This window comes from Gadus macrocephalus, chromosome 11 (assembly GCF_031168955.1).
Source record: "Gadus macrocephalus chromosome 11, ASM3116895v1".
NCBI classification, from domain to species: Eukaryota; Metazoa; Chordata; class Actinopteri; order Gadiformes; family Gadidae; genus Gadus; species Gadus macrocephalus.
Genome location: NC_082392.1, coordinates 3,199,165 through 3,215,856, shown reverse-complemented (window position 1 = coordinate 3,215,856; position 16,692 = coordinate 3,199,165). Strand labels below are relative to the sequence as shown.

Below are 16,692 nucleotides of genomic sequence, written 5' to 3'. Positions count from 1 at the left end.
TGACCTTTGAAGCCACGCCCCTCTACACAATACTCAGCAGCAGCGATGGCGGAGGTGGACTTCGGCGACAGTGAGCTCTTCGACCAACTCGGCGACAACCCGCCGGTCTCGACGCATATTCGCTTCACGGAAGATGAAGGAGACGCCGAGGAGACGTCCGACCACAGGGATAAGTTTGAGGACTTTGAGGAAAAGATCCAGACCCTAACCGATGAGAATATCCTTTTGCAGTCGCTGCAGAGCTAAGGCTAGCTTAGCATCAGAGCCGTCTTGCATATATAAAATTCAATACAATTCTATTTGTATTGGCCATAATCACCGGTACAGTATCAAAGGGTTTGGCAGGCCATATATTTATGACACCCCCTGGCCCTAGCCCCCCAGAGGTATGAAAAATCTCCCTTCACTAGCAGAAATCTTGAGGTGGAACGCAGAGTGGGGGATCCTTCCTTCCAGGGATGATCAGGAGTGCACTGGGGGCCGTAATTGACATACATATATACAGGCAAAACATTTTCAATCGGTGCTGGCCGGTTTACCATGAGGAGAGTCCAGGCATCCTGCCGCAGTCGACGCAACCAACCATAACTACGACGAGTAATGAATGAACATGTCGCTGAGACATGCATGAAGTTTATGATTTTTGCGCTTTTTGTTCCATTTCCTTAACTCAAATCCCACATCGAGTATTAAAAAGGCAACTTAACATCCTAACGAGACCCAGGTAAAGGGGTGTACTTCTCACCATACGTATTATTAATGCATGTTTTGGATTGCTGCCAAGTGATGATTGAATCGGTATGTTAAGCATTCAATGTTAAATTTCTTGCAGTTCCATCAAGCTTGAAGATGAGAACACAGATGGGCCACTTCTTCAAATATTATATGCAAACAACAACATATCAAAGTGAGTCCAAAGGGTCAAAATGCGTTGCCAAGTGTGTTATTGGTATATTAAGTGTTTTCATGTGATAATTTCGGTTGTATACGTTTGTCTCAGGGTTTGTCGTCAAGAAATTGAGGACAGCATCTGCAATCTTATTCATAAGCATCATTCCCAGGACAAGCACACCTCTGCCAGCCAAATCAAGCCACAGGTATTGCACTTTACAATATCCTTAGTGTTTGGCTTTATATTGCGCTTAAAATTTGATGTGGTCTAATATTATTGTCTGTCCATTTCAAAGAATTCAGCTTTATTTTTGGATCAAGATCAGCAGGTTAAGTCTTCCAGTGCTATTAAGACAGTCACAGAGGCATTTAAGGTTAGTGTGCACCTTGTTTATCCTGTACATATTGGCTATGTATCCTCCTTTCTGAGTCTTAGTTTGGACTTGAAATTGGGGGGTAAAATGTTTATACAAAGTTAACTTGTGTTGTACTTTTGTTTGTCTCTCAGGTTATTGGAAGTGTTACGTATTTCACCACATTCTCAGTTGATAAACTTGGACAACCTTTGTTGGATGAAAACCCACAACTGACAGATGGATGGGAAGTTCCAACGTATCTTTAATGACTGAATGAATATCATCTCTAAACGTACTGTACTCCATTTCTTCTGACAAATAAAAGTGCAGGCTAAATGCCCTCAATTTATATGTACTCCCTATAATCCATATGGATCCATTTTAGTCTGTTGGTAGACGGAAGTTTGGAAACTAAATGTCTGTGGCATTATCAAGGAAGCTTTTTTTTAATCAACACAATGATACAGGGGTCTCGGAGTGCAGAGTTTAACCAGTTATAAGTAGTCTACACAGTGAATATAATTGCAATTATTTAATTCCTGAATGATTTGAAAAAAGCTACATGCAGGTCTTCAACCAGGTCATTGGGACAGATGGACAAGAGGTTGAGATGAAAGATAGAAGGTACATTTTTGGAGCCTGGATTAACATGCACTGGTCTCACACTGAATCAACATTGTTTGCAATGTTGATTCATTTTTGGAGCCTGGATTAACATGCACTGGTCTCACACTGAATCAACATTGTTTGCAAAAACCTGGAAGAATATGGCTTGATGTTTCTTTGACCCATTGGGAAACTGATTTGTTAATAACTATTGGGTTTGATGTGTTTATTGCAGACCGAAGTCAATGTGCTTCAACTGTGGATCACCTGCCCACCAGATCAGAGACTGTCCCAAGGTACCCACAAAATACGAAATGGCCTCATTGTCCTGATGGTTAGTTGAGACTCAAGTAAAATACATTCTGTGATGTCATCCCCAGCCCAAAGATCAGGCCGCAGTCAATGAGCGCCGAAAGGAGTTCAGTCAGAACCAAAGCCCGTCCGTTAGCAACCAGCGGTACCATGCAGAGGTGGAGGAGCGCTTTAGTAAATACAAAGCTGGGTTCATGAGGTAGGACTGTCCAGGCACCACAAACTCATGATGTCCCTTTTTTGTAAACATCAACCTTTTGATATCTAATTATTGATATGGATGGATATAGTCATATTATCATTAATCCATACATTCATTTGTTATTTTTGTTTTCGTGAATGACTGATATGACTGGACTATGAGTTCTATGTATTCTTCCAGATTTGCCGGGATTGATAAGTGCCATCTTGTCTTAGTGGGTTCTTTGTGGGATACAGTTGTATGTTATGCGTGTGCGATGCCTACCTCCTCTATGTTGAAGTAACTGTGTGGTGATTTAAACAGTGAAGAGCTGCTGTCGGCGCTGGGAGTGGGGGCCAACACCCTACCTCCTCTGATTTACCGGATGAGACAGCTGGGATACCCCCCTGGATGGCTCAAAGAGGCAGAGGTGGAGAAGTCTGGCCTGGCACTGTATGACGGCAAAGGTGAGGGCAATTATTGTTTTCATTGTCTAGTAGCTGTTTTTCTTTATTTTGATAGGTTTGCGCTTGTGAGACAGGTAGCCAAGAGTTCATTGTATTTTTTGATGAAGGATGTTGACCAAATATTTGCAGTGTTGAAGCTAAATGTTTGGTATTTTTTGTGTGTCCAAGGGAATTTTCTGTAAGACCTTGATTGATAATACAGCACTAGTGTATATTCAGTTGGGCTTTGTTTTATGAATGAGAGACGCATTGATTTTTAATATGATTTCTGTTTTATTTTAAAATCAATTAAGATGGAGCAACACCAGAAGAAGCCAATGGTCAAAAAATCTCCTACGATGTTTCCAAGCTTGTCGACTTCCCAGGATTCAATGTAGCTGCATCATCTAATATGAAGGATGTAAGTTGAATAATTGTGGTCATTGATTTACTATTCTATGTTGTGGAGCCCATATTTCCTCCCAGTGGGAATATAAGATTATGGGCTTATATCTGAAGTAAACTAGCAATCAATCTATCATTTTTTGCTCCCAGGAATACATGCTGTATGGCTCCGTTCCAATGCAGGGCAACCACATGAAGCCCAACTTTGCTGCCTATCTGTCCAACAGTTTCCCTGCGGTAATTAACATTTTTTGGCAAAACTCAAATGTATGTACATGTACAGTCAGTTTCTGATAGTTTAGATTTGTTTACGTGTGTGTGTGTGTGTGCGCGTTCTGTTTATAGGCTGATGCCACGTGCAACAAAAGAAGACATGAACCTGAGCCGGCTCCACTTCAGACTAAGAAACGAAGGTCCAGCCCTTCCAGGAGCTCTGATATGGAACTTGAGTCAGGTATGGAACTTGAGTCAACATCTATTTTACACAATCCTTTAAGCCTCCTTAAGATCAGGCAATATTCATTTACATATGTTATCTTAAGTGGAATAGCAAGGAATAGATTCAAACTAACACAAAATTCGTTATCATCAAATAACTAGCATAAGGACACAAGGAGGGTCGGCAAGGACGTAAGGGGTCCGTAACCCCCTTGCGTTGCGTGAACGTGGGACCATTAAGTCCTTAAAGGGAAACTGTGTACTATTTTAAGTCATTTCAAATCAACGTATTCATTCATAAATAAGTCCTCATTGGTGTAAAATTATCTCTGCCAAAAATCTCACTTATCCTCCTGAGTGAAGAATAATTAATATGTAGTTACATAGGACGGGTAAGCTTCATGGAGGCTTCCATGTTCTTCCGGTCTATGAACTACCGAGAGGGACAAAAAGCACTACGTGGTACAGGAAATGCAAACGCGTTTTCACTCTGAGCCAGCGTGAATGATGACTGAAATAATTCACTATCTTGCTCGAGGAATAATTACTCAAGCATCATTAGCTTACACTAATGATTCAATGCAGTTTGAAATTTGTTTGAAATAACGAACCTCATCATCACTCGAATGACTCGATGTGGTAGTATTGGACCTCATGACACAGCTTCTTGGCACATACTGCCCACCGTAGTTTTTGAACAAGCGAGCACTATTAGTTTGAATGCAATATACAATTGTACCACTAGATGGGAGTAATTTTTACACAGTGTCCCTTTAAGGACTCGCTAATAATAACTCCTATCACTTTCATTCTGTCTTCTCTTCAGAACCAGGAACTCCCCATCGCTCTCAGGGTCCAGGTGGCTTCCAGTTCCAGTCTCCGCTGCCCCCCGGCTCGCCCTCCTTCGGCTCACCTCCCCCCTTACCTCATGGCACCCCACCCGCCACACCCACTCCCCCACCTCTGCCCAAAGGCACACCTCCGCCGACCCCTACCAACGGCTCCCCCGCCTTGCCGGGGCGTGCCTGGGTGGTGGTGGACGAGGCCGGGGAGGGGGCCGAGGACGGACTCACCCTGGAGGAGCTGGAGGAGCAGCAGAGACTGATCTGGGCGGCGTTGGAAAATGCCGACACCGCCACCAACAGTGACTGCGACACGCAGCTCACGGGCCCGTCGGTGCCCAGCTCCCCGAGCGTGTCGACCCCCGCCCGCGTTGACACGGAGACGGAGATGGACACGGATGAATTGGTGAACCTGAAGGGTTCCACGGACGACGATAAGGCAGGTTCGGAAATCCCTGGGCCAATTAAATCTGAAAGGGGAACCCCTCTCAGCCCTGGTCCAATCAGGGCCAAGGATGAGAGCCCTCTCAGCCCTGGTCCAATCAGGGCCAAGGAGGAGAGCCCTCTCAGCCCTGGTCCAATCAGGGCCAAGGAGGAGAGCCCTCTCAGCCCTGGTCCAATCAGGGCCAAGGAGGAGAGCCCTCTCAGCCCTGGTCCAATCAGGGCCCAGGAGGAGAGCCCTCTCAGCCCTGGTCCAATCAGGGCCCAGGAGGAGAGCCCTCTCAGCCCTGGTCCAATCAGGGCCCAGGAGGAGAGCCCTCTCAGCCCTGGTCCAATCAGGGCCCAGGAGGAGAGCCCTCTCAGCCCTGGTCCAATCAGGGCCCAGGAGGAGAGCCCTCTCAGCCCTGGTCCAATCAGGGCCCAGGAGCAGGGCCCTATGAGTGCCACTTCAGTGGGAGCGTTGGGAGCCAGCCATCCAATCGCTAGGTCAGTCAGAGCACCGGTGGATGGTCCGCTCAGTCTTGGACCAATCGGGGGCCAGACTGACGCGCCTCTCAGTCCCAAACCAGATAACAATCTCAGCCCTGACAGAGTGCAGGGGGTCGACCAGAATCCATCACTCGACGCCTCTTCTGTGGAGAAGGTTCCCCATCGGAGCAGGTTCGCAGCTGGCATTGTTCCGTTTGAAGATACGCCCGAGTATACTGAGGTAGCCACTGCCACGGGGACTTATCTGCGTATTCGAGACGTGCTTAAATGTTCACCAAGAAATGTGTCCCGAAGAAGCAAATGAATGGCTGCGGTCATGAGATGCACACAAGACTTTGTCTTAAATGTTTTTAAAGACTTGGAAGTGGTGACTCCAATTCAAAGTCAGTTGTTGACATCATTTGTGTAATTTTTTTCTACCAAAAGGAATGTCCATTGTGGATAACTGTAATCTGTGTTAGAGTCTCATTAATATTGATATTTCATTAGCCAAGGTTTTTAAATGTAGCTGGTCTCTCAGGTAAGGCCGGTACATATTGCTTTTGCAGTTTCCTGTCAACGGACAAGGTTTATTGCTACTGCCTTTGTTTTGTCTGATTTGTAAAATCTAAAATGCTCTAGCATTACAAATTATGGAATATATTCTCCATGGAATCGTGCAGGTCAGACGTAACATTTTTCACAATGATATTTTTTTAATGTAACGGTCAATTGTACAAGGCGGAGAAATGAAGATACAATTGGTTTTTAAAGTCTATTTTTTCGCTCTGTGTGGTAGCCCACTGGTATGGTGTTTCCACTGGTTACATCCCTCTATTAAATATGTTTGGGCTGCGTATTGTGTACATTCTCATAAAAGCATTCTGAAAGTAAGAATTTTCATAGTCTTTCATTTTAAATCTACTTATTTTTAATATGATCATCCAGTAATGATAATACAGGCCAATAGACTAGCAATTTGATTATTTTAGTGTCTGGTTCATATTTAAACACATTTTTCTAACTGAATAAGTAATCAAGCAGTTAATTTAATTCTGGAACGTAAAAGAAAATCGAAGTTATTCTGGTGGGAATATCAATTTAATTATAACATTTGATTAATTTTTTGATTAATATTTCACGGGAAACCTATTATCCCTGGTGATTCTATCATATAGGTTATTTTCTATTGCTTTTTAACTGACACGTGATGACTGAATAAGTGCCCTAACGATGTTTGTACATAATCAATCCAAATGAAGGAGAGCTAGTGACGGCTAAACATCTACGGAAGAGAATCAGGGCTACAAGTGTTTTTTGACAGCTGATATAAAATCCGAAAACTGGAATTAAAGTCAGAATTCTGAGAATAAATCAGACCGTTTAGATGAAATCAGAAGCCTGAGGAAAAAAATCAGGATTCTGAAATTAAAGTCAGAATTCTGAGATTAAAGTCAGACTTCAGATTTTAACCTCCCAATTCTGAATTCATTCTCACAACTCAAAAAAAGTAAATCCCACGTGGCCCTAACCCTCTCACGTACACATGTTACACAAGTTATTTTGAGAAAGTTGTTGTGAAAGGAGGAAAAGTGTGGGGCGGACTAATCCCTCCTCGGTGAGCGGGTCATCCGCGGCGCGCCTCCCGAGCCGAGGCACTACCGTCGGCGTCGGGCTGCGCCTGCGTATGTGTCGGATTCTAGCAGTCGTGGACACCTACCTAGCTTGCTAGCTTTGTATATAAATATATATTTTGTACTTGACAGACACGTGGATCGGGTCGCTGTGTACAAGGTAAGCCCGCGGACTCTGAGCCCGTCCATGTCCCGCTCTGGGGAGTCTCTAGACCCACTCCCTCGGTAGACTGCACTAAGTTACAGCTAGCTGGTTAACCCGCGTCAACCCCTCGATACATCGGTTAGCCGGCAGCTCTCCCCCCGTTGTCGGCCGGGCCTCGCCGCTTACGCTGGCTAGCCCTTTGCTAGCTACACATCGAACCGTCCTACTTAAGGCGAACTGTCCACGTATCGTAACACAACGTAAGCCGGGCGTTGCGGTACGATGGACGGGTCTGATGTGGACATGTGTAGTCCGTTAGTCGACGCGACTCCCGTCCAACTTTACGGGGGTTATGGCTGTGAAACTTGTTGACCCTTTTCTCAACTTGAGAGGCAGGGATCCAACCTGAGCCTATGTGACGTTTGGGATGGGGGGGTTAAGTATTTTCTTACCTAGCAGTACCTAAGGTATTTTTCAGAGAAACAACTGGGTTTTGTGTCGTTATGTGAAGGTCTATGGTTGAATACGTGTTCTTCCTGTCTTCACCTCTGCACCTCCACCCGTCCAGATGTGCCACCTCATCGGGTCGGCTTTTGCTCAGGGGGTAGAGCGGGTTGACTGGTAACCTGAAGGTTGCTAGTTCGATCCTCTGCTCCTCCTAGCTGAGTGTCGAGGTGTCCCGGAGCAAAGCACCTACCCATTACTACTTCTCGCTTTGCATGGTGGACTCTGCCGTTAATATGTAAATGACTGTTACTGAGTCGCTTTAGATAAAAGCATCTGCTAAATGTAAATGTGATGAGTTGTCGAGCTGTCTGCGGTTCGACACCGTTTCGACGCACCCGGGAATCGAACTAGTCCAGGGACAGATCATGACTGCACAAATACTTGTCAGTCAGATCTTTGCTGTCATTGCAAATACGTGTGACATCTTGGGTGGGCCGTAACACAATATTTGACTTGATATAATTTTTGTTTTGACTGTAAGACACAGACCCCTCCTGTGTCACCGTACAAGAAAAATACCTTTTTATTCTATAATCGAGAACAATATTGTTTAACTTGGTGGATGGAGTTTTATCTTTATGTAATTTGGAGGAACGATTGCTGACAAACATTTGTTGGTGTATATATCTATGTCATGTTCCACATTTAAGATGCCTTCCACTGTAGTCTTTGGTAATGCTGTAGTTGGCCTTCATAATCAATAAAGCAGATGTGTTGTCAGAAAGAAATTACTGGAGCATGTGCTTCCTTTATGTGGACAGTTGCTCGTCGTAGGAAGTACAATGTGTCATTATGGAGGAGGGCAGAATCCAAGCCTTGCAATTCTACATCCTGAAAGGCAAGCAATGAACGGAAATGGCAGAAGTGTGTCTGACAGTGTTTTTTTGTCAAATATGTTAATACATTTAAAATGCTGTATGTGGTTTTTGCGTGTTTTGCAAAGAATCCTAATTTACTATATCGGAGGATAACTCCATTATCGTCCATACATTTCCTTCATGTTTGATAGCCTGAACCCCAGTCCTGTTATTGGGCGAGCTTTTAGTTTGTAGATTAACATAAGAAGCCTACAAACTAGCAACACAGCACTTGTCGGCCTAGGGGCAGAGAAGCGTAAAATCTAGGCAGAGCATATAACTAACTTGCATGTCTCTTATACCGGAGCCAATCATTGACATTGGCGTTTGGCCCCCTTTCTGGCTCACAGTAGTGGGGGGGTGTCCAGCTAGAGAGTACTGTTACTGCAGTGGGAAATGTCTCCGGTCTGAGAGGATCACTTTCAGATGGCTACACTAGCTCTCCTGTCCGTTAGGGTGGAAAGAATTTCTGAGGGGGTAGCTACCATAGTTCAAGGCCAGGAGGTGTTCTTGTTTTCCTCTGTTGACACATTTCACGCAAATAATGTTATTGCATCCAAGCACAAAGAATGATTTGTATAAAATCTGCCCCCAAGCCTGAATTTGTTTTGAGGAACTGCATATATGGTTTCAAGACATGGACTTCCCTGTAAACAATGCTCAAGATTGTCTACCTATTATAAAAGCTATAGCCATTCATATGCTTCCTTTTAAGGCCTGTCCTCATTTTGACCTCGGGGCACAAATCAGGATCATTCAAAGACCCAGCAGGGGAAAGCTAGAGCACTGCTTACAACCTACACCAAGTAGGTCAGTTGCTTAATGACCAGTCGTCGCCCGCTTCTGAGAAATGTCTTGAACTGACTCCAAGAGGAGGGCGTTATTTAGTTGTTTGATTTTGTTAATGATTGGCTCACCAATGGAAGTTAGGTGTGTTCTAGGTAGGCTTGGGTTTACATTTTTAAAGCCCAGGGTTTGTAGCTGAGAGATGCACACTCAGACACATAATGCTTTGTGTCGGTCAAGGCGTCTGTGAGGGGGATTTTCCACAGCTTATCCACCTGGCTTCAGCCCACTTCTTAAAGACCACATGAAATCCAATGAGCCTTTATTTGAGCCTTGTTATCTCATAAGCAAACAGCAAAATGTAATATTATACACCTTTTCAAAAAACGCCTGCACAAATATCCAAATGTCAGTTGCATGTATATTTTCTTTCACCCCTTTACATCAAATGATAAACGCCTTAACTTCCTCTAAAAAGCAAGTGAGCGAGCATGCTATTACAACTCAAAGTTGTCGTAATACTGTTGGAGGCTTATCTGCATGTACTCACATTATTGGCAATCAATCCTGATGGCTGAATCAAATCCCCCTTGACGGTTAGCCCCCCCCCCCCCCCCCCCCTCCTTATTCTCTTATAGCCATGTTTTGTTTCAGTTGGGTAGCAAGACCCATCCTGACAGCTATTTCACGTTAGCTTAAACTACTGGTAAGTACTACCATATAAATGTGTTCGATTGCTTAGCGCCAGATTCCCATGATAAACACAAGAGTAAGTGAACAAATTTGTGTGCTTTTCGTAAACTCAGTAAGGCACATTCTCTCTCTCCTAATCATTGCTTCTCTTTATTCCGTTTTTATCTGGTAATTTTGTTTCCAAGGTCATAGCTGAGTGATAGGCCACGCCGGTCACCTAACCTTTCCATGTTGTTGGACGTGATGCAAGACCCCATTGCTATCTTTCGTTTTAAATTACAAAAACTCGAGCAATTCAATGTTTTATATTTTTGGATTCTGCATAGTTGGAAATAACAGGAGAATTGAATTTGTAGCTTGTATTTATATTCATGTCATTAATGTATGACATCATGCATGCTTACTAACTGCTTCTCGCCCTCCTGTTCTGCGGCTCGGTCATGATGTCAGCCTGAATTACCATGGGCAGGACTATGCTTTTCAGCACATTTGACTGATCTGTCTCTCTTTGAAGCCAAATCGGCCAAACAGGATTATCTGGTGCTGGAATTCTCAAATAATCCCAGTTAAGAAGCAAGCCACCATCCACCTTTTAACTAGCCTGCCTGGTTGATTTTCACAAGCTGCGGTTGCTGAAAAGAGTTTATGAACTTGCGGAGAACAAGTGTGTATATTGGTCACTATGTGGGTATTTTTAGAGTTGCCTGTGGACTCTGTCTAGCGCTACAGAGCTTGTTGTCATAACAGAAATGCAATACTCCCCGTGCCAGTACAGCCCTGAAAGTCCACATGACTGAAAGCTGTATCCTGACATTACCAGTGTCCGAATGCCCTCTGAGGCACCTTGAATGGTAGGGCCTAAAAAAAAAAAAAGTTTGGTTCCTGTTGGTTGTCAGTTGAGGTCATGGGTAGGTAGGGAATTTATTTTATTTTTTTATTTTATTTTTTCCAGCGGCAGCGAATGATAGGTAGGTTGTTTTCATTTAAAAACGAGAAAATTCGCTCATCCTTGTACAGAATGAAGAGGTGCTGTACCAAAACGTAATTATAGTTTGCATCAAAAAAAAAAAAAAAAAAAAAAATATATATATTTTTAGAAAGCTCATAAAATAATTTGGGTCGCACATAAATTGACAGGGTCGGTCGGAAACCGGAACCAAACAATTTTTTTTTTTTAGGCCTAGTCTCTTTATTCCCTCCCCTGGCCACACATATGTTGAAACTCTTCTATACTATGATACAGTCTATAATCCCATCAGCATGCTGAACATAAACTGTGTTGAATAACTTGTATGATTTATATTTGTTGTTATTTTCAAAGAGCAGTTCTGCAGTTCGGTCAATGCCGGCCCACGCATAGTTTCTGTGTGTTTTGCTAAACTATTCTCACAAAATCACAACAAAATCAATTCAGAAACATTTGTTTATCTAAATAAATGTAATATACATCTAGTTCCAAATTTGAATCAGTTTTTGTTCTCCCATCTGCTTGTTTAACCCGGGTCTTCCCTTGTTGTCGTTGGCAGCGGTTGACGGAAGCGTGTGGGCTGCGCGGGCCACAGAGAGGAGGACATGAGTACGGCCAAACCAAGTGGGATCAAAATCCCAAGCAAGATCACCCGGCCGGGCGTAGCACCTGCCAAGACCGCCCCCAGCGCTGGTAAGAGACTGGGACGATCATGACCCGGACCTATATGACTGTAAAGGAGCGCCATATGACATGGACTCGGGTTGTATTTTAAAGGGGGGTGAGACTTGTTTTGAAATGGATTGGGCTCTCTGGTACGGTGTTAAAAGATCAAACACCTAAATGAGAGAACTTGCCCAGCCGGTCTGCTGTGATACAAGTGTGTGACTCATTCAAACAAATCCTCCATAGCCTGACTTTAAAGGTTGAAGATGATTTCAAGTCTGCACTCGCCACGACGCCAACGTACGTTTTTCGCAGTCAAAATAAAGCTTTGGAAGTGGTTGTCATTCCACTGTCTATGTTCAAAGTAGTTGAAATCAATGTATATGGTTAGGGTCAAAGAATGGCTTGCAGATGAGTCGTGCAGTTTTCATCTGCTGAGCAGCGGGTGTAGGCTAACCTCTGGCTTGAGCTGAATTCTCTCCTTTTGTCTGCAATGAGGAGGGAGGCTTGGACGCACAAAGGTGACTGGTTTGTGCAATGCAGATGAATGTTCATCATTATTTCTGCATAATATTGTGAGGATTATGGAGATTAGGGCAGCATCCTTGTTAACCCTCATTTTGCAGCGTCTTGCCAGAATTTCAGATTGGCATCAGAATATTTGCTGGTTTAGCCAGCTTTATGGAAACGAACATCAAGACGACTTCACTTTGCAGTCTTTGGTATTTAGTTGTTCGGTCACAGGGTACGGGATGGTTCTCTGAAGTCGGAGATTTCAATAATGAACTTATCCTTGAACAATATTTTTGACATACATTTTCAGTGTACATTTTCATTTCACCTCAGCTGAGCAGTGAACAGTTTGATTGGAAAACATGAACGGTAAGTAGAACATGATATGGCTGGGTTTAATAATTCATGAGTGAGGTGACAAGGCTTTTTTTTACCCCTGCAGCCAGGATAGTCTTCCCTCCATGTTTTTGAGTCACCATATGCTCTAACGCTTTTGATTCTAGACTTCAAGGAATAATACAGGCTAAAACATCAAACATTGATGATGTGTAATAAATTTATGGTTTATTTGCAATTTGGTTTATTTGCAATTTGTTACCAGCGTTTGTGTCAGGGTTCCCTTGATCTGCTCCAGTTCGCCATTTTTCCACATAACACAGAATTAATCAGACCTAATCTTTGTATGCATAAACATATTATTGAATATCAATAATAAAGATATGGTTCATATATGTATGGATACAATCCATTGCTGCTTGTTGGAAGAAACATTGACAGATATGGTATCGTGGCTTACAATCTTGGCTAATCTTGCTCCAGGCTGATGTTGAACCCGTCCGCAGTCCCTTCAGACAGTACACCGCCTCCTCTTCAAACCAGGCTCGGCAGAATATGCATATATTAGCTTTTATCTTGTAGCGCTTCTGAGAAGGTTGCAATGTGGACAAAAAGAAGAATATCTGATACCAACGGGATGTAAGGCCATCTACAGAATTCTTGCACAGCCGGGGACGAGTGGAATACGAGCCAAAACATCAGAAAGGAAGTATTATTGATAAAGCCAGACTTTCCTTTCCACTGCACTGGTAGGGTAAAAATAACCCGTACAGAACTCTGGAATAAGCTCTGGTCTTATTTCTAAGGCGCTTTGTTCCTGACTGTGATTCCTGGATGTTGTTTACACTGAGGCGAGTTGAGGTGACGCTGACTTTCCTCTCCTCCTCCTCCTCTCGTCTTTCTGTTTCCAGCTGGGGCCAAAGCGGCGGCGGTGGCCTACAAGCCGTCATCCGGCCCCCCCGAAGGGGAGCTCCAGGGGTCGGGGGAGGCCTACCAGGTGGGCGACCGAGTATGGGTGAACGGCAACAAGCCGGGTGTGGTGCAGTTCCTGGGCGAGGCCCAGTTCGCCCCGGGCCAGTGGGCGGGCGTGGTGCTGGACGAGGCCATCGGGAAGAACGACGGCTCGGTGGCGGGCGTGCGCTACTTCCAGTGCGAGGCCATGCGGGGGATCTTCACCCGGCCGTCCAAGCTGTCCCGCACGGAGGGCGAGGAGAACGGCACCCAGACGGCCCCGCCCTCGCGCGCCGGCTCGCCCACGCCCTCGGTCGCCAGCGTGGCCTCCCGCACGCCAGCGGCCAAGCCGGCCGCCGCCAAGACGGTGGCGGCGCCTTCCGCGCCGGCGATGATGACGGCGTCCAATTTGGCGAGCATCAACAGCGAGTCCATCTCCAACCTATCGGAGACCGGCTCGGTCAAGAAAGAGAGGGAGTTGAAGATGAACGATCGTGTTCTGGTCAGTGTTCGACATTAACAGAATGTTTAAAGCGACTGTAAGGTAGGCATTCATCTCGTACGTGTTTTGGGAACGGCGGCAGACGTGGTCGTGCAGGCAAACCTTTGAAAACATTGCCTTCTATCATCACTTGGCTGCTTCCTTGCACAAAGATGGCCGCGGGAAATGTGGCGGTGATAAATGAAATCATTTTCCCTTGTGAAGTGAGAGTAGAATCTACTCTTTGTGTCGTCCATGAGTCCAGAATGTACAACTAGTCAGGAGGCCCTTTGACACACTTGTTCTTTCAGCATGGCGGTCTCTCTGGAATGTAAACCTAACACTTGTCCCCTCCCGCTGGGTCCATCCCACGCACCACAAAGTGAATAGAAAAGAATGATGTGCTGTCAGTTAGAGGCCAATGACAACAAATATAGCGTGTGCACTTAGTCGCATGCCAAAGGAAACAGATGTAATGTGGTGCACTGTCAATCATCAGCAAATAGAAACGCATGTAATGGTGCACTGTCAATCATCAGCAAATAGAAACGCATGTAATGGTGCACTGTCAATCATCAGCAAATAGAAACGCATGTAATGGTGCACTGTCAATCATCAGGCAATAGAAACGCATGTAATGGTGCAATGTCAATCATCAGGCAATAGAAACACATGTAATGGTGCACTGTCAATCATCAGGCAATAGAAACGCATGTAATGGTGCAATGTCAATCATCAGGCAATAGAAACACATGTAATGGTGCACTGTCAATCATCGGGCAGTAGAAACACATGTAATGGTGTAATGTCATTCTACAGCCAATAGAAACACGTCTAATGGTGCACTGTCATGCATCAGCCAATGGAAACGCATGTAAATCTTTTTCATCGGCCACGATCTAATAGAAGAGCACAGTGTGCTGTGATTCAAAAGCCAATGGACACACAGGTTTAGTAGGAAGTCCTTCACAGGCCAATAGAAAAACGTTTAACGAAAACCCCCTGTGGCGAGTTAGTTTCCAACTGTTCCTTTTAGTTTGTCTAAATTCGGTGGAATGAGGCCCATCCTTCCTCTTCACCAGTTTCCTCTTCCTGTTTCTCTCCAATGCTGAAGCACTTGCTTTGTCATTTTGTGCAGAATAGGATGTGTCCCTGTCACTCCTACACAAATAGCTGTCTCCCACACCTGTTCTCCATGTGGGGGAACCGCACAGCTGCATATTATGGTATTTGAATGGAAAACTCGATTCACCCTACTGCTACCCTGCTCTGTGAACAGGGAGATTATGGCTCGTTTCATTGGCTTTGATCGTATTATATCACACAGGGCTTATTACTGTGAAAAGCGGATCATTCTCTGCCTTTCTGATCGCCCCCGGGTATTAACAAAGACTTTCATATTTAAATTGTGTTGTTTTTTTTCACCTCTCCTAGGTTGGCGGTACAAAGGCTGGGGTGGTGCGCTTCCTGGGAGAAACAGACTTTGCCAAAGGAGATTGGTGCGGTGTGGAACTGGACGAACCGCTAGGAAAGAATGATGGAGCAGTAGCAGGCACAAGGTACTGGAGACGTATCGCATGCCTGTCTTCTGCTGGGAAGTGCTTCAGGACAACACTGTACTCTCACTCTGAAACCCACTTTCTTCCCGAAGCCTTTTGCCTTTTGGGATTTACAAAAGATTTTTTTTCAAGAAAGCCTCCATTGATGTACTCTCTGGGGATTGTTCCTCCCATGCAGAGTCATGTATGTAGTGTAGATGTCCCTGAAACTAGTTAGTTACGATATAAAGTGTATATATTCTCAGCAATGGAGGTAAAACATTCACGTTTATCGATTCGGAACAGTAAAATAATCAAATCATTGTTATCCTCGTCAAAGATTATGAACCTACGTGGTATGGTCTGGCCAAGGTTACTGATAGACGCATTCTTAATCGAGATTTCCGTGGGGGAAATTCGGGTCCCATGTCTACACTCTTTTAAAATCAACCACATGCATCCCCACACCTGCACGTATTCACCTGCATCGCGTACCCAAGCCAACCGGCATGTACAGTACCCTGCGGCATCTATGACACCACCACCCTCCGTGTCCCTTTCATTCCTCTCCCTCACAGGTACTTTCAGTGCCAGCCCAAGTATGGCCTGTTTGCACCGGTTCACAAGGTCACCCGCATCGGCTTCCCCTCCACCACCCCTGCCAAGGCAAAGACCGTCGCGCGGAAGATCCCCGCCTCGACGCCCACGGGCCTGAAGCGCAGCCCCAGCGCCTCCTCCATCAGTACCATGAGCTCCGTGGCCTCTTCAGTCAGCGCCAAGCCCAGCCGCACCGGCCTGGTGAGCCCGCCGCCTAGCTCCCCCCCCCCCCCCCCCCCGCTAGTAATCCTGCACTGGGATCCTGAGTCTTGATAATGGCTCTGGTTTCCTGTTAGCGAGAGCTATCGTAGCTCCGGTTTCCTGTTAGTCAGCGCTAGCGTAGCTCTGCCCTCCTGTTAGCGAGAGCTATGGTTTCATGTTAGTCGGAGTTAGCGTAGCGCTGGTCTTCGGTTAGCCAGAGATAGCCTAGCTCTGTTCCCCTGGTCTCCTGCTAGCCAGTGCTAGCGTAGCTATGGTCTCCTGTTAGCCAGAGCTAGCGTAGCTCTGCTCTCCTGTTAGCCAGAGCTAGCGTAGCTCTGTTCCCCTGTTAGCCAGAGCTAGCGCAGGTCTGGTCCCCTGTTAGCCAGAGCTAGTGTAGCTCTACTCTCCTGTTAGCCAGAGCTAGCGTAGCTCTG

The 16,692-nt window shown here is 45.2% G+C and overlaps 2 protein-coding genes across 5 annotated transcripts in view; both read left to right on the top strand.

Moving 5' to 3' along the window:
- Positions 1 to 7: 7 nt before the first annotated feature.
- Positions 8 to 6,283, top strand: zcchc8 (zinc finger, CCHC domain containing 8). Its single transcript, XM_060066092.1, has 14 exons — positions 8 to 219; positions 684 to 724; positions 833 to 907; positions 1,001 to 1,097; positions 1,188 to 1,265; positions 1,400 to 1,503; positions 1,806 to 1,871; positions 2,089 to 2,149; positions 2,234 to 2,364; positions 2,671 to 2,813; positions 3,107 to 3,213; positions 3,348 to 3,434; positions 3,543 to 3,651; positions 4,462 to 6,283. Exons 1-14 carry the CDS (start codon positions 46 to 48, stop codon positions 5,709 to 5,711), a joined length of 2,523 nt encoding a protein of 840 aa, XP_059922075.1. The 5' UTR covers positions 8 to 45; the 3' UTR covers positions 5,712 to 6,283.
- Positions 6,284 to 7,018: 735 nt separating this feature from the next.
- Positions 7,019 to 16,692, top strand: part of clip1a (CAP-GLY domain containing linker protein 1a) — a 29,134-nt gene continuing 19,460 nt past the window's right edge. For all 4 annotated transcript variants that reach the window (XM_060066090.1, XM_060066091.1, XM_060066089.1 and 1 more), the window contains exons 1-5: positions 7,019 to 7,180; positions 11,535 to 11,668; positions 13,402 to 13,943; positions 15,357 to 15,481; positions 16,039 to 16,258. In XM_060066090.1, coding sequence (XP_059922073.1) covers positions 11,581 to 11,668; positions 13,402 to 13,943; positions 15,357 to 15,481; positions 16,039 to 16,258 — 975 coding nt within the window. In that variant the 5' untranslated portion in view covers positions 7,019 to 7,180; positions 11,535 to 11,580. The remainder of the gene's footprint in view (positions 7,181 to 11,534; positions 11,669 to 13,401; positions 13,944 to 15,356; positions 15,482 to 16,038; positions 16,259 to 16,692) is intronic.